Below are 27,260 nucleotides of genomic sequence, written 5' to 3' on the forward strand. Positions count from 1 at the left end.
GAATACTGGGTAGCGAGGGTCGATTTGCGCGGCGTCTTACTCTGATGAGGATGCCGACTCTGTTTCCCCTTTTCCTCCTGCGTTTCCGCGGCCGTGCAGCACAGACAAAGGGCTCCGCTTGCGTGTTTGTAAACAGCGGGTCGGCATTGAGGAATTTGAAGTCCGGTTTACGGTGTGTAATCGCTGAACCAATGTCCAGAAGTGTTTGTCTGTCTTAGACAATAAGGCAGACAACATCCAAGACAAAAAACATAAGAGCTGTAAACAAAACAAACAAAACTCTACCATGTCGTGTCGGAGCTCGCAACGCAGCAGCCATACTCTGCGCCATCTTGAGTCCTCTCCAGAAAGAGAGCATCATTTTAATATTCTGTCAATGTAGTCTAGGGAATTTTTGGACACTTTGAAAAGGCTTAAATGATGCCTTAGCAGGGCTTTTTGATGGAAGAATTATAATGGTAGCCAAGTTGTAGGGTCGTTCCAAACAGAATTTCCCCAAAAATGACCAAATGACCACTATTTTTGAGCCCCACACTTTTCTACTCTTCAAGGCTCTCACAATGGAGGGTAAAGTCTTTGAAAGAAATAGGGATGATCACTTCTGAATGGAATGCACCCCATCATTCAGATGAGTTAGAAAAGATATAGCAGCGGAGCCAGAACTGTCTGAACTTTTTGCCAATTTTCACCAAATCCATGCGTAGAAGCTGTAGTAGCCTATTTGTTAAATTCTTCAAAATTTAAAGTGTTTGAAGTTAAAATATTTCACAATTTATTATGGCACCTTTAAATATATGCATTTTGTATGCATAATTTGTAGTATTTACATTGTTTACATTATGTATAACAAATGTTAAAATGGTACTGTCTCTAAGAACAGTGGCTGTCCAGTGAACGTGTTTCGGTTGAGCAGTTTCTTTACCAAATCCGTGCTCTGTGTTTGAATTAATCTGACTGTAAATAACAGAACAGGTATTAAAAGAGACTTAAATCAATGAAAATCGATTGCGTAGACCTCAACTTTAAAAGTTAATTGTACCGGGCGCCCTAAAAGAAAATTGGCCCCGGGGCCCTTGCTAGTCATAATCCGCCCCTGCCTACTCCCTTAAAGATATTAATGAAATAAGTGTCCTGAGATATCTCACTGGTCTCTGTGACAGCTATAGACTTTGTAAACCGCAAACAAAAATGTGTCCGCGGACTGCAGACACGCTTTTCACCTGTCAAACATTTTGCTCGTTCTCATTTGAAGCAGATCATTGAGGCTATGATTCATAATGTGTCAGTTGAGGGCTCTATTGTGCAACTGTTGAATTTGACCACTACAGAAACAAACAATGCTGCTCTTTTGCTTAGTTTTGGTCTCAAAATGATCTTTGGAGTGTGGGGTTATGGAATGAGGGGGCGTGGCTAATTCAGCAGCTCAGTCACTTGATAACTTAAAAACGCTAAAATCTTTTACAGCACCTTTAACTTGGTTTTAGTGATAAAAGTGCTTACTAACCTTTTTTGTGTGAAGTTGTATCCAATTTTAGAACTTCGTTGCCATGACGATGCAAAAATAACCCCCACTAGAACCTTAAAATAACTGTAAAAACAATTTAAACAACTTTACAGCTTAAATAATGCACAAGTTTTAACAGAACAATAAGTGCTTTTATAAAATTATAAGCTTCACATTTCTGACTTTAAACTCTCTAAAAATTTGCCCCATTCACTTCCATTTTAAGTGCCTCTGAATTTTTTTTACTGGTATCAACATTATGCCACAAATGCTATCGATTTGAGCTCAACTTGTATTGAACCCTGAATATTCCTTTAAGGGTGCAATAGTTCATATATAATTCATGTATTTCCTCCTTTGCTGGGTTCAAACATACAACCTTTTGATTACCACAACCATATGCTACAATCAAAGGAAATTACTTGAGACATAAGGGGAAAAGTGTTTATTGCTTTTGAGAGAGAGGCTTTTTTGAGAGAATTCTGGCATACCACTGTGACTGAACCATGGTTTAGAGTCATAATCTGCGAATGAAGAACAAGTGGACACAGTGAACCTTCTGTGGCTGATCTGCCCAAATGTGTCCAATGGCTTAGCTTAAAATCATCCAGGTAGCCACAGTGGATCTTAAAAAGACTCTTCCATAGAAATGTGGGCTGGGAGAGTCGCAATGTGGAAACCACCGCTAACCAGCAACATAAACGCTCCTCTGTCATTTGCCAAGAAGCACCTGGCTGATCCCCAAGACTTTTGGAGGAATGTTCTGAGAGTCAAAAATGGAACATTTTGGATGACATGGGTTCCATTATGTCTGGCATGAAGTGAAATAAGCATTCCACACTAAGAACATCATGCCAACAGTCAAACATGCTGGTGACAGTGAGGCAGTCTTGCTGTTTCAGAATCTGACTAGCCACAACTGACTTAATAGAATTGCACTGATCATATTTAATATTTTTATGTGTGATTATTTATATTTCTCAATGTATGGAATCCAATGTCCGTAATTATTCCTTACAGGTGTAATTGCACTTATTCTGCCCTAAAAACTGACTTTAATGCCAGTTGTTTGTGAGTTGAGTGTTATTGGTTAGGCTACTGCTATAATGAATACTTGATTAACATTGCTGCTGTTGGTTATACATTTTTTTTTTTTTACTTTCTTCTCTTTGTTTCTCTGTCTTGTGCTATAGATGATGATGTTGATCTTGAGGCCCTGGTGAATGACATGGCCTCTCTTTCATCCTATGAGAGCCTCCATGCAAACTGCGGAGCCCAGCACTCAGACTCCGCCCCCCTCTTGCACAGCAGTGATGGCAATGGACTCCATGGCAACAGAGTGGCTCCACTGCCACGGGCCCCTAGTAATAAATTGACGGCCCCCCACTCTCCTGCCCAGAATCTCCGGCGATCTCAGCCCATGCACATACAGGCTGTCAGGTAATATGTAAAAGTTTTAGGCAGTTGTGAAAAATGTTGTATAGTGAGGATGTTTTCAAAAATAATGCCAGGGATAATTTTTATTTGCCAGTTAACTTCATACAAAGTGCAGTAAACATAAAAAAACCTCTATGCCACTCTATGCCTTTAAAACAGTACACTTGCCTGCAATTTTTCAAGGTTGTTGGCAGATAGGTTTTTCCTAGCATCTTGGAGAACTTGCCACAGGTCCAAGTATTTAGTCTCAATTGCTTCTGTCTCTTCGTGTAATGCCAAACTGACTCGATGTTGAGATCCGGGATCTTTGGGGGCCATACCATCTGTTGCAGTACTCCTTGTTCTACTTCTGTTCTATTTGCAAAAAAAGGAACGTTTGGAAATGTAAAATTGGTATTTCCTATTGGCACACTAATACACCTAAAACGTTTGCACAGTGCTGGACAGTATATGCACACACAGAAAGGCTATTTAGAGACCTGGAAATACCAGAATTTTATAATTGTGATTTTCCAGGCTAGGAAAGTCACAGAAATGAATAAAATCTTACAAATTCATGGAAAAGTAATGGAAGCGAATATAATTGTTTTTCTAGTTGTGCTCAGCTTTAAAACGTTCTATTGGATAACACTAGACTTATCTATAAATGACTTTTTTAAATCTTTATCCAATAATCACAACTAGAAAATCATGTTAATTCTTCTGTCAAAAGGAGTGGGAACCCGGGTTGCATCACATGCAGAAATTAACAAATTTATTGAGAAAATCCCCTTCCAATCAATGATGTGGGTTAATTAGTGCTTTGTTTCAGAATGCCAAAGCATGGGATGTAAATAATATTAATACTTTCCCACAGATTAAAAATAATTATATTATGATTATTTACAGTTTCAGAAAAAAAGCATGCAACCTGTAAATTAACTGGATTTCTGCATACATTTGATCTGAGCTTCCACTAAGTCACAACAATAGACAAACAGCCTGCATAGATGGACTAGAATGTTTACAAGGTGTGTTCTTTAAAAAATTTATTTTTTGTGTATTATGTTTTCAAGCAGGCTGTTGTGACAGTTGAAGTTTAGATCAAATTTTATGCAAATTACCATTTACGCAGAAATCCAGGTAGAACCAAAGTTCACAACCATTAACTTTTAAGACATCCTCTCAAACTGCTTGTTCTAATCAGCTTGTCTACACCTCACCTTTCTGCAGGGCTCCCTATCTTTCATCTTCTCTGATCTCCATGACAGCAGGGTGTAGTTTCACACGCATACACACTGAGATGGGTTCATTCAGAGGTTCCCGTCTCCACACACACAGTCTTCTTTCGTTCTGACTTGGCCATGAACCCTGAACGGCCCACCCCTGCTACGGTTCAGATTTAAAAAATTCCCTCAGTTATTCCCTCAGTTATTATGGTCGCTCCAACCGGGCTGAAGCAGTCATGCATTATTCGCAGTCTCATTGATGTGGATCAAAGACACACAGACGAGTTTAGCATCTATAGGCTATGTGTCTGTCTGCTGAACACTGCAAGAGTTCATGAACCGATTCTCAGCTGCCTAACTGGGTTTCAAATTGCTCAGTTTCATTAATGTATTCTGTAGTCGAATCTGTAATGTGGTGGTGAGAATTTCGTGCGGATGCTTCTGATTTATTTTTCATGAACTTATCATTTTATGGCACTGAAGTCTTGTAATATTTTAAGGGAGAGTTGGAGTTGAATTCCCTACACATTTTTATTATTGATTATAGTACAGATGTGCTCCATGTTATCAGGAGTACTGCATGGTTAATGAACTAGTGAACTTAATGAGGAGATGAATCTAACAAGGTGGTAAGGTTTGACTTTCTAGGGCCATGTTTGTGATGAGTTTACTGGTGAAATAAAATTGAGCAACATTGTAAGTATTCTAAGGATTTTAATGTGCTTTTTTTATTGGGCTGTTAAGTTTCCTAAAAATGATCTGTTCACTCCTTAAGACAGATGTTTTAAAGGAATAGTTCACCCGAAAATTCTCTCATCATTTGCTCAACCTTATGCTATCCAAGATGTGTATGACTTTCTTTTATCTGCTGAACACAAATGAAGATTTTTAGAATTTTCAGCTCTGTAGGTTTATTCGATCCAAAAATTTGAAGCTCCAAAATCCACATAAGGGCAACATAAAAGTACTCCAGACGACTCCAGTGGTTAAATCCATGTCTTCTGAAGCGATATGATAGGTGTGGGTGAGAAACAGATCAATATTTAAGTCCTTTTTTCTTTTTTTTTTTATAACTATAAATTATCCTCTCTGCTCAGTCAATCTCCACTTCAGTTTCACTTTCTCATTCTTCTTTTGTTTTTAGTGATTCACAGTCTTAATGCATATTGCCCCCTACTGGGCAGAGAGGAGAATTGTTTTATAAATATTGATTTGTTTTGCGCCCACACCTATCATATCGTGTCTGAACACATGGATTTAACAACTGGAGTCTTATGGATTACTTTTATACTCCCTTTATGTGGATTTTGGAGCTTTGAAATTTTGGCACCCATTCACTTCCATTTGCTGAAATATTCTTTTAGAAATCTTAATTTATGTTCTGCAGAAGAAAAAGTCACATATCTGGGATGCCAGGAGGGTGAGTAAATCATGAGAAAATTTACATTTTTATGGTAACTATCCCTTTAGTAGCATCCTTGATTTAATCTTCATTGGTAAAAATGGTATAAGAAGAGAAGTTCTAATTGAATCAGTTGCGTGAATCAGTTCAGTTTCAATTAATCGATTTAAAACTCTGATTTAATGATTAATTTGCATCACTCAAAAATATTTGTGGAAGTTTCCGCATTGCATTGTATTTAAATATTTTAGTTAAAATATACTTTATTACTACAAATAGTTTTCTTGGTGCATATAACTGAAAATGTTTAAATGTCATTCTCTTGTTCATACAGTGAAAAACGTATTACTTTAATTAGATTTTAGCAGTGTTTAAACATTTTGAAGCTACAACAATTGCTATTTTGTCTAAAATATGCTTCAGTGTAATAACAAATTTTTCCCTTTTAAGTCATTTCAGAGGGATTTACATGTAACTTACAAATGTGAGAAATAAGCAGTTTGACAATACATAAAAACAAGGCAATACATAAAATAGATTTGTATTTTTTATTTGTATTTTTTTTAATTAAATATCTATTATGTCTTAGGATGAAAATTGAGTTAAAACATTTTTTTTTTTTAAGCTGCATCACCCAGTCCTACTGAGAATTGAGAAGAAATTGTATGTTTTGAAATATTTTTGAAGGTTCAGTACAGAGGGATAAGTTCTCTTAGTAAAAATTTTTTTTGTTCTCTGTGTCTCACCGCTTGTAGGCGTCTACAAGAAGAAGAGCTGCAGGTTCGTCCAGCTTCTTTGCCAGCGATTCCGAACCCTTTCCCTGAGCTGTGCAGCCCCTCGGGATCTCCTGTGCTCAGCCCTGGATCATTGCCACAGCCATCAGAGTCACATGTAAGAGCTGACAACAGACACTGGGGCTCTGAGCCCTCTAGCTATAATCTGCCACTTATACATGAGATGATTCATGACTGATTTATTGCATGTATTGCAAGTTGAACCTCACTTCCCAGTTTCGGTATGTCAGGTGTCCTCTAATCTATGTTCTCTTGTGTGTCTGTAAGAAAAACCTGAGTCTGAGTACATACAGTTAGGTTAAGAGTATGATTATCTTTGTGAGTGAAGAAACTCACATGATTGGAGATCAATTCATTAACAAAACTGTTATTCGATGGTGTGGCAGAATATTTTTCCTGATGGCATTTGAGACATTATCAGCTTCCTATCTAGTATTATATCTACTGTCATTTAATACTTCTTGATGTCTTATTTCTTAACTGTCTTAATGTGTTAATATTGTCTTATGGCGACAATATTAATGTGTAAATATTGTCTTAATGAGCCTTACTGTATCTTCTATTTCTGCTTTGACATGTTTATTGTTGCAGTTGCTCTGGAGGTTCCTGAAGCAACCTCATTTAGTTTTGTTCATTGCTCTGCAATGTGTTCAAATTGGCACAGTTGGCGCTTACCGTGGTACCACGTGTGTTCGTGCAATTCACTGTAATTTTATCAAATATTTTGGGGATCGGCTACAATTACTTTGCATGGTGAACTATATTTTAATTCTTAATTTATAATTTTCCAAAATATTTAGACAAACTTGTGAAACTTTCTAGAAGTGAGGGGACATGTCCTCCCAGTTATAATGGTTGCTACGCCACTGTTCTTCGAGGGTAAGCAATCCAGTTGCAACAAGCTCAGTAAAATCATCCAAGATAACAAGCAAAGTCAGTGGAAATATTGTTTATAAATATAATTTTATTGATTGACAAGTATTGATAGAAAATAGTTTCATCCATTTAAATCAGGGGTCGACGACCTATGGTATGCGGCGGGGTAATCACTGGCACGCCAGCAACGGCGAGAGAGGAATATACGATTTTATTTATGTATATAAATTCCGCAACTGCATTCCAATCTATGTCTTGATGCAATCCTTCCTCATGATCACGCAGCATGTTTTCATGAGCTGAATGGGAGGCTAAACAAAAAGTTAAAATGTGACGAGACTGCAGTATACCCAAAAGACTCATGCAGTATGTGCAAGCCATTCGCGCATCACGAGCCGGCAGCGCTTCACTTTCGGTTCATCGCGCAAGTAAATGCACGGATGAATGCTTACATTTCGTGTTTCAGTTGTTTCTTTTTGCTTTCAGAACAACACGTGATGTAATAAGGAAACACCACTATTAATCCTTGAGATTTCCAATCCAGCATACAGGTACACCCTCCTTAAACCATAGTCACACTCAAAATTACATTAAAAGAGAAAACAAACCCACATCATGGGGTTCAAAAACTGACTCTGAAAACTGACTGAAAATATTAAATATAAAGTTTTAGGATTTTGTAGGTGCGATAACCGAAAAAGGCTAAATTTGATCGGCTGGTGATGCGCGAATGGATTGCACGTGCAGCACAAGTCTTGTCACACTTTTAATAGTGTTTTGCCTCCCATTCAGCTGATCACATGAGGAAGGAATACTTCAAGATTGGAATGCAGGTGCGAGGATCTTCATATACGTAAACTGGTCTGCTCCTCTCTCGCTGTTGCTTAAGTGTTAATTATTACCCCTTTGCGTGATTTTGAAAAATGTATGACATAATATAAGAAATATTTAAGATTCCACACAATTTCATGATAAGTAATCAAATAAACACATTTGTGACATTAACTGTGTTAATTCATTTTGTACAAAAGGACAGGTTTTCTTTCATTAAAGCACTTTCACATCATGCTCTGTGAAAAATTCACATGCAGGATCATGATTATATCTTAATCATTGGGTTCTGCACATTTTTCACTCAAACTGTTATGCTGATAATATAATTTGTAATGAAAAATAAATGATTAAAATAGAAAAATGCAAACTAGAAACATTTTCACAAGTGTACTCAAACTTCGGAAAATTTTAGTTTTTAGTTTTTTCACAGTATTTGTGTTGACTATGCTAAGCTTGCAAGTTGTCAAACAGAACTATTGATTCTTAGAAAATGTATTGCATTGCCGTTGGACTGAACATTTCTTCATTAAAGAGATAGTTCACCCAAAAAATAAAAATTCTCTCATCATTTACTCACCCTCATTCCAGATATGTATGACCTTGAGAACGTATGAGAACACAAATGATTGTTTTTAGAAGAATATCTCATCTCCGTAGGTCCATACAATGCAAGTGAATGGTGACCAGAACTCAGAAGGTCCAAAAAGGACAAAGGCAGCATAAAAGTAATATAAGGCTCCAGTGGTTTAATCCATATCAGAAGAGATATGAAAGGTGTGGGCTAGAAACAGATCAATATTTAAGTCATTTTCTACTATAAATCTACAGTTTCATTTACACATTCAGCAACCTACTTGTTGAGGCTGATCAAAGGTGGTGATTTAGAGTTTAAAAAAAAAAAAAAAAGTACTGTGTTTCTCACAGACACCTATCATATCGCTTATGAAGATATAGATTTAACCACTGGAATTGTATAGATTACTTTTATGCTGCTTTTATGTCCTTTTTGGACCTGAGTTCTGGTCACCATTCACTTGCATTGTATAGACCTAAGGAGATGAGAGATTTTAAAAATCTTCATTTATGTTCTGCAGAAGACAAAGTTATACACATCTGGGATGGCATGAGGGTGAGTAAATGATGACCATTTTCATTTCTAGGTGAACTATCCCTTTAAGCTTTTATACACCTAGTACATTCTCTTCTTGCACTGTGGATGGGGTCAGCCAGATGGATTGTTTATAAAGCTTGTACTTTTAAAGTGTTTACTATTCTTACATGACGAAGTGTTTTTGCCCTACGATATATCTATATAAGTGCTTTTTATTTAACAATTGTCAGGACTCCAAGATCCTGAACGGAAAAGTGTGAGTCTCATTTTTGGCCCTCCAACTCATCGTATCATTCCTCAGCATCCTCCGAGCGGAGACTATTTTCTCGGAGAGGAGAGTGGCTTTCCTTTCACACGCCACTTGCGTTTTCATTTTTTGTGTGTGGATGTGTATATTTGTCCAAATCTTTGCCAGCAGTCTCAGCCCTTCCTTCCTTCTTCCTCTCTGTCCTTTCCCACAATTCCCTGTCTGTTTAAAAAAAAATAACAACACTTGGCATGTACAAGCCCATTAGAAGGAATTCCTTGAGTTGTATCACAACTTGGACCCAAAAGTTATCAGATTCTCACCCTTTTGTTGTTTCAAACCTGTATGAATTTCTTTCCTCTGTGGAACACAAATTTTCAATTTTGGATGGACCATCCCTTTACGGCACCCCTGAAGCGATATTACAGCTTTGAAAGTTAAGGGTCGTTGTGGAATGACTGTGTTTTTATTTTTCGACTGTAGTGACCTCACCTCGGGTGGGGTTATATCTTGTGATGTCCTGTGTGTGTGTGTTTGTGTGTATCTGTTCTTTTTTTTTCTTCATGTGAATATGGTTATTTTGTTCCTGTCATTACCTTGGGGCAAGTCTATCCATCACTCATTTGTCCACTTTTGAGTTGTACCCTATGGCACTATCAGCTGCAGTACATTAAGCACAACATTAAATTTCATTGCAAAAAATTTCGTCTTTGAGAAAAGTCTTTTTCAATAAAATTATCGAAACATTGTTAAAACAAAATGAAAAGACGCAAAACTGCGTAAGATGTTAAGACTTGTTTTCAGAGAATGTCTTTTATTAAGCCAATGGGTTTAGAAAAAATTCAAAAAATGCTTTCAATCTTGAATTAAGCTTATTTTTCCTACCATCGTCCTACACTCTCAAACGACATTAATATTTGTGTATATGTCTGAATGTATTTTGATAAACTTATGTGATTTTAAGTATAAAAAAAAATGATGTTTTAAGTTTTAGATTTAAACTATTGCTTCTGATGCGAAATTTGTAATATTGTAATCTTGCAGCTGGTTGGTTAGGTTCATCACTTGAACTTAGAACTCTAAGTTTTTTTGTTTTTTTTTAATCCATATGGAGAAAATGAATGTGAAATATAAATACCGGAACTAAGGGTGCTGAAAAAGTGGGTGTTCTCTGTTGCACTCTAAATGTCCTGAATGAACAATTTTGGCCAAAAAACAGGATATCTTTACTAATATGGGACAGTTGGCAACTATTTTGATTCTAGGTCTAAGTATATACATTATTTTTCTACACAGTTAATATACAGATATGTTAAACTGTGTAGCAAGGTTGGGAAACGTTCAGCCTCAGGGCAGTATTAGGCCCGTGAGGCCATTTAGGGAATAATTTGAAAAGCAAAAAATGGCCTTGATTCTATTAACTCCAAAAATGTAAATAATGACAATTTATTTAAATAACTCATATTGTATAATAGACTTTTTTTTTTTTTTTTTTTTTGGTGCGTGAGCACGTAACGGAATGTGTATGATAATTTCAACCCACAATCTGAAATCGCCCGCAATTGCATGGTCCTTGAATAATTTTGTCAATACTTAAATGGTGCTTAATAGGAAAAAGGTTCCCCACCCCTGTTATGTAGTCTAATACACCATAAGGACATCTACAGTCCCCCAGATTGACCCATAACCTGTGAAAAAAAAATAAATCCGACATTATGAACATTAGAGGAGACCTTTGAATCAACACAGGATGGGAAGATCGTTGAGTCATTTCATAGTGAACGCAAAGGCCTGGCAAAGTTTGGTGGTTCTGAACATGCTGCTGGAAAAGATTGTACTTCTAGACAGGGAGTCAGAAGGTTACTTGGAACGTCTGAGAATTGTTTGGAAACATGGTCTTCCTCCCCTTGAGTGCTCTTGCCCTTGAGTGAATTTAGAACAAATGAAACATTTCGAAAACAGGACATGACATTAGCTGTGAGGTTGAATCCAAGGCGGTCTGCTGAGGTGTGAGTTACGTCATCAAGATTTACGGGACATCTTGACTGTGTAAGATGGTTTTTGATCCCACAATGAAGTGGAAAACCTGGAAATATTAAAGATTATTTACATTGTGTTTTCTGGGCCTGGAAAACTCATAAGTCATAGAGAAGTTATGGAAATTTCTATAGTAAATATGCAGTTTTTCTTTTTATGCTCGGCTCTAAACATTTTCACTGCCTAGAAAGTGCAATCTCATAAATTATATTAATAAATATCATCCAGTAATCATGAATTTAGAATGGTCATGGAAATCCATTAGTGAGAAAACAATTCCCGTAACATTTGTTGCTGACGTTGATAATTTTGCATGTTGTTGGGCCTTTGCGGTTCATCGTAATATTAATGCAGTGTTTGATTTTAAGGAATTTTTTTGTTTAGGCTTGAAAGATAAACAAGTTTGATACTATGTTGGGTCACTACTCCAATGTAAAATCTGGGACCAGAAGCAAAACCAGTTTTAACCACTTTTATAGGCTACACAGGCCATTTGTGAAATTGTGAATTTATAGGTCTATTAGTCTTTGGGCATGATTTTGGACATGATATTATAACAGAAGAATGCTGCGGATGGGTTATTTACACATATGGTTTCTTAATGTTCTCACAAGGATTGTCTGACCCTAAGTGACTGGCGGGCATCAAACAGCACTGCCCAGGCAATAGCTGGCATGGCGTGGGCACACCACACATTGCTCAATATAGTTAATGGTCTCTTACAGAGCGTGGGAATGGAATAAATTATGCTCTGTGTGTCGTACTGACATTGTGTTTGTGTTATTATTATCAGGTGCTTGAGAGCTCAGTCAGTTTGCGTGACAAAGATGGAATCTTATTTAATTTATAATGCATGCTTTGCATTACACAGAGTTCTTTGTGTGCATGTATGTGTGCGTTTGTCTGTGTCTTTGTTTATACTGGCACAGCTCTCACGTAGACTAGAAAAGATTACACACTGGCATACACAAATCCACAAGAGACCAAATCTGTGAGATTCTTGACGGGTGACAGACAGCATTTGTATGTTGTAAGCATTTGCATTCTCATTGTATGTAAACCATAAACAGTGGCTTAAAGTATTTGGACACTTAAGCCACTCTTAACAATTTATGAATCTCTTTGCAATAGATAACAACATATTAAACCAAGTGGCATTTACTGTATTTTAAAGGAGGATAGCACAAGCACACTTTACAACAAGCAAAACAAAATGGAAGATGTTTTATGGTAAAACAAAAGATAATACTGTTTAATTTGACAAGACATATTTGGACACTTTCAATTTGTCAGACATTAGTGGAACATGTCAATGGTTAATATGATGAATTACACCTGGTTACTCTGCTAGAGCATCTTGGTTATGCAATTACAAAGCAGATTTTATTTTATCTAATACAATGACTTTCATAAATGTGAAGTGTCCAAATACTCCTTGGAGCTACAGCATATCACACAGTAAGTTACTTGTAACACAAGATTACAAAAACTTATTTGTATTGATGTGCATTGGTGAATTGTTCACAGTAAGACCAGGAACATGCATTAAAATGAATTTGGTCAGTTTTGATTGCATGTTTATTTTTACTTGAGGCTCGCTTATTTGTGTAACAATTTAGAGGTGTGTGTGTGTGTGTGTTTGCTTAAATGGCAAGAGTGCACAAGTTAGACGCAGGGAGACTTATTAGGATTCAACCTGATTTTGCCCTGCCCTTTGCATGCATTTCTGTGACATTTTTACATTACATTTTCCTTTTTGTTACATGTACAATACTGTAGTGTCCAATGGACTGAGAGCACTAGTGACAATGCTTCTATTTTGCATTATCTCCTAATTTAATACAATTGTTTTCCATTTTAAATTATATAACCAGCATAATTTGAGTGAAAGTTTCAACTGAAAATTTTAGTTAAATTTCTTAGTATTTAGTATGTGGGTCAATGACATGACGAGATTATATATATATATATATATATATATATATATAAAAATCTTTTTTTTTTCAGATCTATTAAATTATTCAAAAGTTAATAAATGCAATTTATAGAAAACAATTACTTCAATACACCTGTACTATGATGAGCATGTTTTCAATTACTGAGTTTAGAGTTTGATATTTATTTATTTTTTCCTTGGGCTTAAAGTAAAACAATTTTGTGGCGTAACCATCCATAGTCTCATTAAAAAGCTGGAATTGTTGAAAAAAGAAAAGTTGGCATGAGTAGGGCGGAGTACAGTTATATGATTATTTCTTCAAATAAGCAGTGGAACAATTTTATTTTAAAACAAAACATTACTATTAGAAAAACTTTTGTCAACAAAATCAAAGTCATGTAGGTAGCCTTTTTGTTATGTAAAAAAAAAAACATTTTATATATATATATATATATATATATATATATATATATATATATATATATATATATGCATTTTCTACCATCAAGCAAAAGGTATTAAAATTCATTGCACCTTGAATACATACTCATTTTGCTTGATGGTAGAAAATGCTGTACATTTTTTTTTTTTTTAAATGTGAAACCATCATGAACAAAGATTACATTACCACGAATCTGACACGTGTTTTAAACTATATTTTTTAATGATCTCTCATTTTTATCACCCCGGACAACCTTATTGTCAGTGACCAATGTTTTGCTTTTTTTTTTTTTTTTAATACACCAATTCACTTGAGCTGGCATAGACTCCACAAGTTTGTGCAAAACCTGATGATCCATGTTATCCAACATGATTTGAGATTGATCCAAAAAACATCGTGTGTGCTTCAATGGATGCACAGAAACCTGAACAAAAAAAGTTAACTTGGTCAGTCTCAGATTTGTTTGATTAGTGACTTCTGAAAAAGTGCAGAATCTTAAAAAAAATCGTATTCAATTTGTCATCACTGTTCTTTGTTTTAAAATTTTTAAAATGTAAAATAAAAAATTAAATGATTTTCATGAGTTTTGGATCCCACTGTGTGTTACGGCTTTCCCTTATGCACAAACAAATACTAATAATGTATTTTGTGCAAGAGTGATCCATCTCTTAGGTAGTAACTCAAGTTTCAAGTGTTGAACCTGCCATGACCTCTGCTGGATTCGGTGCGAGAGATTAATGGTGTTGAGCCAAAACGCACTGAGCCCCAGGGGGTGCGTGTCTGCGTGAGTGTGTGTACACTGCGAAATGACACCAGGCCCTGAAGAGACTCATAAAAGTCAGACAATAAAATGACATGTGATTGAGTGTGAGCAACATGCACAAAACCAACACAGACACATCTGTGTGTGTTTGTTCGAGAGCGACGGTGACACCTAACCTGTTTGTTAAACTGGTCCTCTTTGTTGTCAGTCAGTCTGGATAGGATTTTTTTTTTTTTCCTATACACACACATAGCAACAGTTCAAAACAATACTGCAGCACTTCATGGTGTCTATCAGGTCTTAGGTTTACACAAATGTATACATATGCTGAGAGAACAGAATGTTCAGACTGTTGGCTTGGGTTCTTCTTTGAGAATGATGATATCATATGACAGGTTTGTACTGTTACACTATCCTATCTCTGGTTTTCCAGCACCTGTTAATAATCATTAAGACACCCGCTGTTCTCTGTATGGGCTTTAAACAAGGACAAAGTAGAATTTTCTCTTGGCAGACTTTGGTAGATTTTTATGATGCTAATGTTGATAGTTTAGCTGGTTTTATTGTTGTTGTTATTACACTGCCATTGAATGAAGCTGTATGCATTTTTCACAGGATGAAATTTATACAGTGTTGTATAGGAACTGCCTGTACTGTATCATGAATGGAAAGGATGAATGCCAAATGCTGACTAGAGGAAAATTCCAAAAGATTTTTTCATGAGTACAAAAATCAGCTGGTTTTGCTTCATGGTCCAGGACATGGTCCATATTACATTAGGTTTATCATAGAAAACTAAACAAAAATGTCCTTAAAATCAATCATTTAAATATATCAATATTGCAATGAAATGCAAAGGCCCAACAATATGCAAAAGTAGTGACGTCAACAATAGAAGATATGGGACACACTTTCGCCACAATTTTTAAAGTTTATAAGTACTTTTGTATTGTATATTGTGCTACCCTTACTATCTAAGATTATATGGTTAGTTAAATATATTTATTGCATTTAGCATTGGTTTTCCCTGCTGCCCGTGACCCTATCAGAAGAGACCTGTGACCAATTTTTTTGGATCGCAACCTGTTGAAAACAGCTGGCAATACTATGTAGAGTACTCGCGTTTAAAAGTTAGTGAGGCGCAGTGGTTAAAATCTAGGCTGGAAACCAAAAGATTGTAGGTTCAAACCTCACAAGGGCTGAGGGCGATACTTAAGAAATGGTGCTAGCAATGCCAAGATTTTACCCACAAACTGATAAAAATGAATGCACTACGAGTTGATTTGGATAAAAGTTTCTGCCAAGCGTGTAAATGTATTTTAATTGTATATGTAATTGCACTTAAAGGGATAGTTCACCCCAAAATGAAATTTCTCATCTTTTACTCGCCCTCATACCATCCTGCATGTGTATGACTGACTTTCTTCTGCAGAACACAACTGAAGATTTTAAGAAGAATATATCAGCTCTGTTGGTCCATACAATGCAAGTGAATGGTGATCAGAACTTTGAATCTCCAAAAATCACAAAATCAGCATAAAAATCATTAATACGACTCCAGTGGGTAAATCCATAATTTAGAAATTATTTGAAAAATATGGATGAGAAACAGATCAATATTTAAGTCCATTTTTACCAGCAATCTCCACCTTTGACCAGCCCTGACCAGTAGGTGGCAGTATGCATGAAGAATGCTAATGACCAAAAAACAAAAGAAGAGGAATGTAGAAGACTGAGTTTGGAATTGCATACTACCCATACTACTCTTACTACTCCTGCCATATCTCAGTGGAGTATAGTAGTATGGTAGTATGCAATTCCGAACTTGATGGAATTGAAAGTGAAAGTGGACATTTATAGCAAAAAAGGACTTAAATATTGATCTGTTTCTCACTCACATCTATCATATTGCTTCAGAAAGACATTGATTTAACCACTGGAGTCTTATGGATTACTTTTGTGCTGACTTTGTCATTTTTGCAGATTTAAAGATCTGGTCAATGCTTTGGGGCAGTGTTTGGGAAAACTGTTTGAAATCATCATTATTTTTGCAATTCTGTTTGGTGACACTAGTTGCACCAAAACTTCAATTTTAACTAACATGCACTTTACATATACAATACATGATTGTCTGTGTGTTATTTTAGTCCTGCTTGTTTGCGCTGTGCACATTTTGCATATGTCCTAAACACCCTAGATGAGAAGGATTTCCAAAAAGTTTGTTACACAGATATTACCATGTGACTTCGCAGTTATGTATATGTATAAATTCATGGGTGTGTTATAGTTTCTATATGCACAACACAAAAAACATTTGTTCAATTTGCTTCTAATTATTACATTTTATTCCTTGTTTACCCAGCATACACAGTTTTATGTTCAGTCAACTGCATTTCTTGTATGACTGAGTCATGGTCGGTCACGCTTGACATTTTTATTAGACTTATGTATTTAAGGTAAGACTTTAAGTAGCAAATGACCAAACGTTCACATTTCAATTCAACTCATATATATATATATATATATATATATATATATATATATATATATATATATATATATATGAGTGCTTTTAATAATAGTGATTTTCACAAAGCAGAACAGGCCATCTGCAGTTGAAAATGTAATGCATCTTATTTCATTAGACAGATGTGTTTATAGGAATGGTTCACTAAAAATGTACTTACCCATATGCCTTTCCAAGCCCTTCTGACTGTTCTTTCCTATATGGAACACAAAATGAGATTTTTTTTTATTTTTTATTTTATGAATATCGTCTTTTTTAATGCGATGGTAGTGGATAGTGCCTCACTTTAAAGCTTCAAACACCTAGAAGTATCATAACAATAGTTCATGTGGCTTGTATGTCATAGGTTTTGGTGAGAAAAAAATTGAAACGCCTTTTGTGTGTTCATGAGTGCTAAGAGAGAAGTGGCATGCATGGTCAACACGAAATTGCATAGTTGCACTGAAAATGACTTTTTTTGGTGGTTATTTCTCACCAAAACCCAAATGTCTCCAGAAAACTTGGAATATGATGCAGAGTCTATTTGAATTGCTTTTATGATCACTTTGGGTCCTTTTTTATTTTTAAAGTAAGGCACTATCAACTGTCATTGTATTAAAAAGATGCCCCGTGAAATTCCTTCAGACATCTCCTTTTGTGTTCCACATAAGAAAGGAAGTCCTACATGTTTGGAACGATATGAGTGTGAGTAAATTATAAAAAATTTCATTTTTGGGTGAACTATTTTTTTAAAGCCCTGTGAATATGTTTATGCAATTGTATCCTTGATTGCAGTTAACAGCTTATTATTTTTAAACCCTGAAAAACAAACTTATGCGTAAACATTCAGTCAGACAGACCAATTTTATGCCAAATGTTGTGTAAGAAAGGCTGTTTATATTAAAATAATCATGCAAAAGTCATAACCTGGAGATCCAAACTTGCCTGTCTTGCCACAATTTTGCTGTTCATCTAAAAAAAAACAATATAAAACTATTCTTTGGGTATGTGTTAGTACTGTAATTCTTTCTTTGCTAACCTAGCATATCACATCTTAGTCATATTAATGGGTTTGATTTGTGAGGCGAAAGATATGGAGCCAGAATGATCTCAAAAATAATATACTGTATATACAAAATACAGTTCATAAATGCACAGCACATTTCACATTCTCAAAACATTGCCCACACAAATACATCTCACTTTAATAAATTCATAACATACGGTATTTTCACAAATATGTATCTATCAAGTTCTTGAATTAATTAGCATAAAGAATTTGTGAATGTTACATTTATTCATGGATTGTTGAATCTGCATTTGCAAATCGTCACATGTATGTGGATCACTTTGGATTTGTGTGTGGCTATTTTTGAGACCTTCCTGCCAGGTTGATTCACATATAGCATTTTTTTTCGGAGTCCTCTTAGCCAATAACATTCAGCTTTTAATCCACCAATCATAACACCCCATGCTGACCTGACTCGAGAAGCATAACGTTATGTTGTTTTGCACAATGTGCCTGCATTAGTGCACAGAGAGGGACATTTTCAGCATTTCAGCATTGCAGCGGACCACACTCCATGAGTAAGTAAAGCAGACTTTCTATGTCTCATGGCATTTTATAACTCATAATATATTATGAGGTTTGTTTTTAATGTGTGGCATTTGCAGAGCTGCAAAGCTAATGCTAATGACCAGTAGCCACACTTTTTGAAGAGAAGCCAGCTATCTTTGAAACATATTTAAACTCGTGTTTGTAGGAAGGTCGTAGTAATCACAGGTACCACAAGAGTGGGGAAAACTGTGAATAATTCCTCTTTGCCATGGTTTAATAAATGTAACACTTTCATTGGTTTCATTAAAACAACCTGTTTTAATTATGAAAAAATAGTTTTGCTATCACATTATATGGATTGAATTTACATTATTTTAGCCAGAAAACCATAGGTACCACATTTAGATATCCAAGATATGTCACAATAACACTCTTACCCACCTTATTGAACTTGGGCTGCCTCTGAAATGTGTTGCCAAACTACTGGGAGTCTCTTGAACAACATTGTTTAGGAGGTTGGCTGTTAACAATATGTCAGTAAGAGCATTGTATAGCACCTGTACTGATGATGAGCTGACGACAGAGGTGAAGAACTATACCAGATGCTGGAAAACAGATGGTCCGAGGAGCTCTCTTGACACCAACCACAAACTAATCAGGTATGTCTGCATGTCATTCTTTACATCACAATTGTAATGTATATTCACACTGGGGGAATGATTGCAAAGTACTTTCAGAGTGTAGTTGGTAAAAATAACAAATCTCTCATTTTCAGGTACAACAAATACACACTACTGCTATTTACACTGACTTTCTGACTCACCCTGAGATGCGATGAACTCAACAGTGTGTTCTCAGGAAAAATGTGTCATGTTTGTGAGCATTTGTTTTTTATTTCTACTTCATTTTCAATTTGTAATTTCAATTTAGTTTAGTTTGATCTAAAATCCCTATCTAAAGAAATAATATATACTGAGATTTCTTTTTTGTCTCTATCTGCTGACTGGTTTGGGGAAATAATGTGTCAACACAGTAGTAATTAGCATTCGCTGAGAAGTTACATCTCACAACTTGACTGCAAGTGCTACATCCGAAAACACTGGTAAAGCCCACTGCTAATATTAGGGCCATTTAACACGCACATGATTGTTAATTCACGGAAAATGTGGGGCAGTTCTATGTGCGCCTAAAACCCTGATGTGTGTCTGTTATTGTTTTAAAAAATAAGAGGTATCAAATTTATTTAGTACTACCTTGAAGCTATTTGACAACAGATATTCACATTATATTCCACAAGACAAAATGGTAACTGAATTTTAAACAAATCATCCGGTTCAAAAGTTTACATTCCCTTGGTTCTAAAAGGATTATTTCACCCAAAAATTTAAATTCTGTCATTGTTTACTCACCCCTGTGTTGTTATAACCGAAATGTGATGTATTAAGTGAAACTCGTCACCGACCGTTGATCTCCTGTGCGCGTTCGAGACAGACTGCACACGAGCTTTAGAGCTACTGGCACGAGAGCAAATCCTTTAATATGGTGTGTTGCTTTCTTGATGATTAATGACTGTTTGTGTAATTATTGTTCATGAGTCCCTGCTTTGTCCTGAGCTGTGAAGCTGCCCACTTAAGATAAAAAAAATACTGTACATTCTTTGGTTTCCCAGCATCTTTTGCACATTTGAGTTCTTCCCAACAGTGGCTAAATGATATAGACATCCAGCTTTTGACACTTAGGACAATTGATGGACGCATACACAACTATTACAAAAGGTGCAAACGTTCATTGATGATCAAGGCTACACAAGAACCAAGGGGATGCAAACTTTTGAACAGGATGATTTGTGTAAATTACAGTACATTTTGTGTAATGTAGCTTTTGAAGGGAAGTACTACATAAAATATATAATCTTTTATCTCTAACATTTGCATACATTCTGAAAGGGGTGTGAAAATGTATAGGCCTAAAACAAAAGGGGTATGCAAACTTCTGCAATACATAGTTTGAGAATTTATATTTTATTTTATATATATTTTTTTCACTATTTAACCACATTTTAGTTAGTTTTCTTTTTTTATTATTATTTACAAATTCCATGTAGCCTATTCTGTTCATATAATTTCATATTGCATGTGTAGTTATGAGTGGACTTATGCCAGGTACACATTTTAACACACAATTCACAATATTGGAACCTAAAATTAAAAATAGTCCCCACATCTCAACATTTAAAGGAATGTTCCGGGTTCAATACAAGTTAAGCTCAATCAGTGAGCTTTAATCCATGCTCGTGGGGAAAATGAACATTCAGAAAACACCCCGCTTACATTTTCACGTGTTGCACGAATACATGGATCGGCTTCTTTCAGCTTATTGTTGAAAACACATTTTTGCATTATTTTGGGCATTTGCACTGACTGACAGGACGACATAGAGTGCGAGTGCTAAGCGCATGACATCATAGTAACCAGATACATTTCAGCTAATTTGGTGAAGACTGGAATTAATGTATCGTCAAATCAACGTGCGCAACAAAATTGATTTTCTTCTCTGCAAACAATACCAGAAACAATAACGAGAAGGACAATGAAGAGATTTAAGAAAAAAAAATCAGTGACCCTACCAAAAACCGGGACTGTCCTGTGTAATAAACTGGGACGTCTGCTCACCCAATCTATATTTAAATTATAAACAAAACATTTGGCTGCCCAAAATAACGTTATTATTATTATTGTGGAAAAAAACTGTAAAAGGACATATTTTAAGCAGCTCGTCAATGCTTTTAAAATAGAAAAACAATAAATAGATGCTGTTTATCTGTTTTTCAGAGTTGCAGTCTGCTTTAGCAATAAAAAAAAATTCCCCCACTATTTAAAAAGTTAGTTAATTCATCAAGGACCAGTTTAAGTTGACAACACTGCGTGGACCACAAGAGACTTCAGATGCCTACATGTGATACATTACGCCTAAAAAGATTTTATTAATAGCCCAATATTAATAATATCCTTCGGAATTTGTATTTTTATATGTTGTTTTAGTAAACTGTGAGAGGACATGATGTGGGTGACTTGACTTAATTAAGTTGTTAACCACGATGAAACCGCGATGCAAGCACTGTCTTGGCTGCAAAAACGCTGCGTGCGATTTTTACCAGTTGTCAGGTCCCGTGCTGTGCGAAACTGCCTTGTAGCCAATGTACTAGAAACTACATACCTGCCTTGGTAATCGATGTTATACAACAGTCTCCGTGGTAACATTCAAGCATATTGGTTGACTGAGTGTCCCGCTCTGCAGGTGTGTTTGCTCAACACGGTGAAACAAACTCTTGCTACGTCTATGACATCAGGAGGTGCTACAACTGCTTGCAGACAGAGTGTCCATTTATTTCTGTTTCGTTATTTTTATTTATTTAATTTGTTCATTGCATCACAAATCAAATTCCATGGACTCGGCTGGACTCTGGAGAGAGAAAAAAAAAAAAAAGGCTCAAGTCAGAGTCAAGTCAGTGCAAAAATGCATCAGAGTCCGTGACAAGTCCAAGTCCATTAAAATTGGACTTGTGACACGGACTCGAGTACCCAAACTCTAGTTTTCAGTTCGTAGAATGTCAGACCTTTACTACAGAAATAAGGATATGAATAAGATATCGTTATTTCCATAGGAAAGCTCTGACATTTTACACACATCTTAGACCAGCTGCCCTTATGACAATGAAAGGACAAACAAAAACACAACTCAAGTTTTCAGCACACCAACAAATTAAATCACCTCTGATTATGAACACTTACTAGCAATGAAGCTGCTGTTGTCAGTTCTACAAACTGAAAACATTAGCGTTGCTACTTCTACATTTTCACCTCCATGATCACCTCTCAGTCTACAAAGAATCAAACATTACGATGCATTACAGTTACACACAATTGATTATGGACTAGCAGGTTAAGCAGAGATAAAAGCAGTATTGTGTGACAACCGTAAATGTTGGCAAATATACAAGTTTCTATTTTAATACATACTGTTACGTCAGTGAAAACCCATGTTCACTCAGAACCTCACTCCAAATGGGTGTCAGAGCGACTGTTGTTTGCTACCTTTAGGTACATTATCTGTAGAATAAATATTAACAGGTGTGGATGTAAATTCATGAAAGAGAAAACTTTAAAGACAGATAGGGCAAATAGCACAAACAATAAAAATCGTACCTTTCACGAATAACTATCTATTCCCCCAAAGATTATAATGTTGTACCTAATCAAAAATGACATCCCTTGAAACATTGAAAGTGCCAAGAAATAAATTGCTCACAAACATGACACATTTTTCCTGAGAACACACTGTTGAGTTCATCGCATCTCAGGGTGAGTCAGAAAGTCAGTGTAAATAGCAGTAGTGTGTATTTGTTGTACCTGAAAATGAGAGATTTGTTATTTTTACCAACTACACTCTGAAAGTACTTTGCAATCATTCCCCCAGTGTGAATACACATTACAATTGTGATGTAAAGAATGACATGCAGACATACCTGATTAGTTTGTGGTTGGTGTCAAGAGAGCTCCTCGGACCATCTGTTTTCCAGCATCTGGTATAGTTCTTCACCTCTGTCGTCAGCTCATCATCAGTACAGGTGCTATACAATGCTCTTACTGACATATTGTTAACAGCCAACCTCCTAAACAATGTTGTTCAAGAGACTCCCAGTAGTTTGGCAACACATTTCAGAGGCAGCCCAAGTTCAATAAGGTGGGTAAGAGTGTTTTTTGACAAATCTTGGATATCTAAATGTGGTACCTATGATTTTCTGGCTAAAATAATGTAAATTCAATCCATATAATGTGATAGCAAAACTATTTTTTCATAATTAAAACAGGTTGTTTTAATGAAACCAATGAAATAGTTACATTTATTAAACCATGGCAAAGAGGAATTAATCACAGTTTTCCCCACTCTTGTGGTACCTGTAATTTACTACAACCTTCCTACAAACACGAGTTTAAATATGTTTCAAAGATAGCTGGCTTCTCTTCAAAAAGTGTGGCTACTGGTCATTAGCATTAGCTTTGCAGCTCTGCAAATGCCACACATTAAAAACAAAAGTTATAAAATGCCATGAGACATAGAAAGTCTGCTTTACTTACTCATGGAGTGTGGTCCGCTGCAATGCTGAAATGCTGAAAATGTCCCTCTCTGTGCACTAATGCAGGCACATTGTGCAAAACAACATAACGTTATGCTTCTCGAGTCAGATCAGCATGGGGTGTTATGATTGGTGGATTAAAAGCTGAATGTGATTGGCTAAGAGGACTTTCCCCCCCAAAAAAATGCTATATGTGAATCAACCTGGCAGGAAGGTCTCAAAAATAGCCACACATAAATCCAAAGTGATCCACATACATGTGACGATTTGCAAATGCAGATTCAACAATCCATGAATAAATGTAACATTCACAAATTCTTTATTCTAATTAATTCAAGAACTTGATAGATACATATTTGTGAAAATATTTTTAAAGTGAGATATATTAGTGTGGGCAATCAGGGAAATATCTGTGCTCTCACTTATGTATTTATGAATTGTATTTTGAGTTTATGAATTGGATTTTGAGAATGTGAATTGAGCTGTGCATTTATGAATTATATTTTGTGTGTGTGTGTGTGTGTATATATATATATATATATAAAATGATATATTATTTTTGAGATCATTCTGGCTCCATAGAAAGAGGCTTATTTTTATGTGGCTCGTGAGAATCACTGTGTGAGAACATTTGTATTCTTAGTTCACAAGCACCCAAACTGAAATGCCCCCATTTAGCAGAGCCTTTGCCAAAAATCTATTCCCAGGTGACCCATTAAAGGTTTGTTCTGTGAAAGGAGACACCATTGCAGTAGAGTCGGATAAGTCTGAGCATGTGGATCCCGTCCCCACCCCAGTGTGTACAACCAGTGCCTATTTGCTTCAGTCTGTGTAACAGAGCCTGAGGATACACCACATAATACACACACCCTCTCACACACTGCCCAGTCAACTGACTGCAACACAAAGCCCCTAGAGATAACACGACCCTATGTTACTAAAAACATCAGCATGAGAAAATAATGCTCTCCTTAAACCACCCTTTCCCTCTCATTGTGTTCTGCTCATTAGAAAGTCCAAGTGGTCATACTATATCTGTGTGTCTGGTCTTTAACATAGGCCGTAGATTAGAAAATTACATTTTAGGAGAAACCGCTTCGACCCACGAATATTGCTGGAACTCAACATTATCTGTGCGGTGAGACAGTGATTCATTTCAGTTCTTGTGCCAGACTTCAGCCTCATAGATAAATTTATAAACGTTATAATGTAAAAATATCCAGTGGGGACCAAAAGTCAAGTCAACTTTATTTGTATAGCGCCTTTCACAACACACATTGTTTCAAAGCAGCTTTACAGAAAATCATGCATTAACAGAAACTGAAGCTTTAATGTCTATAAAGTCTTAGACTCATCATTGTGTAGTTTGATTAAATATGATTGTAAATTCTGTATAAAAATAATTTTATTTAGAACCCCAGTGAGCAAGCCGAAGGCGACTGTGGCAAAGAACACAAAACTCCATTAGATGTTGGTTAATGGAGAAAAATACCTTGGTAGAAACCAGGCTCACTGTGGGGGCCAGTTCCCCTCTGGCTAAACAGCATGAATGTAATGCCAATATTAGTTATTTGTGTACAGTGCACGTCATGGTTTAAAATGAGTAAACTAATTGTTAGGGGCCAGTGTTTAAACAGATTTTGTATGAACTGTAAATTTAATGACTAAAGTCTTTGAAATCCATCCTGGATTAACTGCAGAAGTTCACAAAGATGCATTGTCCTTTGTTAGTTGGCTGTTGAAGGCTTTTGTTGGCAATTAATTGATGGTTTATGTATTCCATTTTAAGTGTGTAGTCCATCATTAGATCAAGGTGATGCAGGCAGAGATCAGTGACGTGCATCGCAGTTCAACTGGCAGGTCGTTTCGGTGAGGTCTATCCTAAGTTCAAGGTTTAGGCAGTGGCATATGAAGTATCCCATGTCTTATGGTTGGAGTTGGCATCAGTTCAACCCCTAAAGTCCATCGTAATAGACTGAAGTGATGTCTGGCTGGCACTGGCTGCATTTAGACATCATCACTCAGAGACACGTAGCAGTGGAGTCTGACACAAAGCAGGAACGGAGCTGGATCTGATGGAGGAAACAGGTAGTCAAGTATCTATATCCACAGTAAAAACAAGTCCTATATCGACATGGCCTGAAAGGCTGCTCAGCAAGGAAGAAGCCACTGCTCCGAAAGCACCATAAAAAATCCAGACTACAGTTTGCAAGTGCACATGGGAACGAAGATCTTACTTTTTGGAGTAAATGACTTAAATGGTCTAATGAAACAAAAATTGAACTGTTTGGCCATAATGACCATCGTTAGGTTTGGAGGAAAATGGTTGAGGCTTGCAAGCCGAAGAACACCATCCCAACCGTGAAGTATGGGGGTGGCAGCATCATATTGTGGGGGTGTTTTGCTGCAGGAGGGACTGGTGCACTTCACAAAATAGATGACATCATGAGGAAGGAAAATTATGTGGATATATTGAAGCAATATCTCAAGACATCAGCCAGGAAGTTAAAGCTCGGTTGCAAATGGGTCTTCCAAATAAACAATGACCCCAAGCATACCTCCAAAGTTGTGGCAAAATGGCTTAAGGACCACAAAGTCAAAGTATTGGAGTGGCCATCACAAAGCCCTGACCTCAGTTTGATAGAAAATTTGTGGGCAGAACTGAAAGCATGTGCGAGCAAGGAGCCCTACAAACCTGACTCAGTTACACCAGTTCTGTCTGGAGCAATGGGCCAAAATTCCAGCAACTTATTTTGAGAAGCTTGTGGCAGGCTACCCAAAACGTTTGACCCAAGTTAAACAATTTAAAGGCAATGCTACCAAATACTAACAAAGTGTATGTAAACTTCTGACCCACTTGGAATGTGATGAAAAGAAATAAGTTGAAATAAATAATTCTCTCTACTATTATTCTGACATTTCACATTCTTAAAATAAAGTAGTGATCCTAACTGACCTAAAACAGGGAATGTTTTCTACGATTAAATGTCAGGAATTGTGAAAAACTGAGTTGAAATGTATTTGGTTAAGGTGTATGTAAACTTCTGACTTCAACTATAATCCCTCACTGCTGACGGAAGAAGCTATAGTAAAGGTGCATGCAATGCAAGAAGCAATAACATGAGTGGATGCCATGACTTACCACAATTGTTTGTTGTTGTTGTTATGGTTGTTCTTGAGCGGTGAGGGTTTGAGATCGATGTGAATCCCTCATGCAGTTGTTTGCTGTCAGAATTACCTCTTCTATTTTTTTTATTCTGTTGTGGGATTTGGCTTCCATTGCATTAAAACAAAAGGGGACAAACTATATACTATAGAATTCTAAAATTCTTGTTCCTTTTTCAATTCCACTTATCATTATGGTAAGTATTAAAAAAAAAAAGAAAAATATAATGCAAAATAGAAGCATTTTCACAAGTTGTCTCGTACTTTTGGACCCCACTGTACATTATAAATTGCCATAGAACA

The 27,260-nt window shown here is 36.2% G+C and overlaps 1 protein-coding gene and 1 long non-coding RNA gene across 3 annotated transcripts in view; one reads left to right on the plus strand and one right to left on the minus strand.

Moving 5' to 3' along the window:
* LOC127421409 (growth factor receptor-bound protein 10-like) overlaps positions 1 to 27,260 on the plus strand; it is an 82,213-nt gene that overhangs the window by 33,102 nt on the left and 21,851 nt on the right. Inside the window, exons 4-5 of the mRNA XM_051664440.1 lie at positions 2,698 to 2,944; positions 6,307 to 6,442. Coding sequence (XP_051520400.1) covers positions 2,698 to 2,944; positions 6,307 to 6,442 — 383 coding nt within the window. The remainder of the gene's footprint in view (positions 1 to 2,697; positions 2,945 to 6,306; positions 6,443 to 27,260) is intronic.
* On the minus strand, positions 22,038 to 23,464 carry LOC127421423 (uncharacterized). 2 transcript variants are annotated; one of them, XR_007893989.1, is made up of 4 exons: positions 23,181 to 23,464; positions 22,675 to 22,764; positions 22,447 to 22,535; positions 22,038 to 22,117 (listed from the first exon to the last, which is right to left on the minus strand). It is a non-coding gene; the product is annotated as an uncharacterized LOC127421423 (long non-coding RNA). The 2 variants fall into 2 exon arrangements; XR_007893988.1 differs by having other exon boundaries at positions 22,675 to 23,064.

The sequence above is a fragment of the Myxocyprinus asiaticus genome, chromosome 30 (assembly GCF_019703515.2).
Source record: "Myxocyprinus asiaticus isolate MX2 ecotype Aquarium Trade chromosome 30, UBuf_Myxa_2, whole genome shotgun sequence".
In the NCBI taxonomy this organism is placed as follows: Eukaryota; Metazoa; Chordata; class Actinopteri; order Cypriniformes; family Catostomidae; genus Myxocyprinus; species Myxocyprinus asiaticus.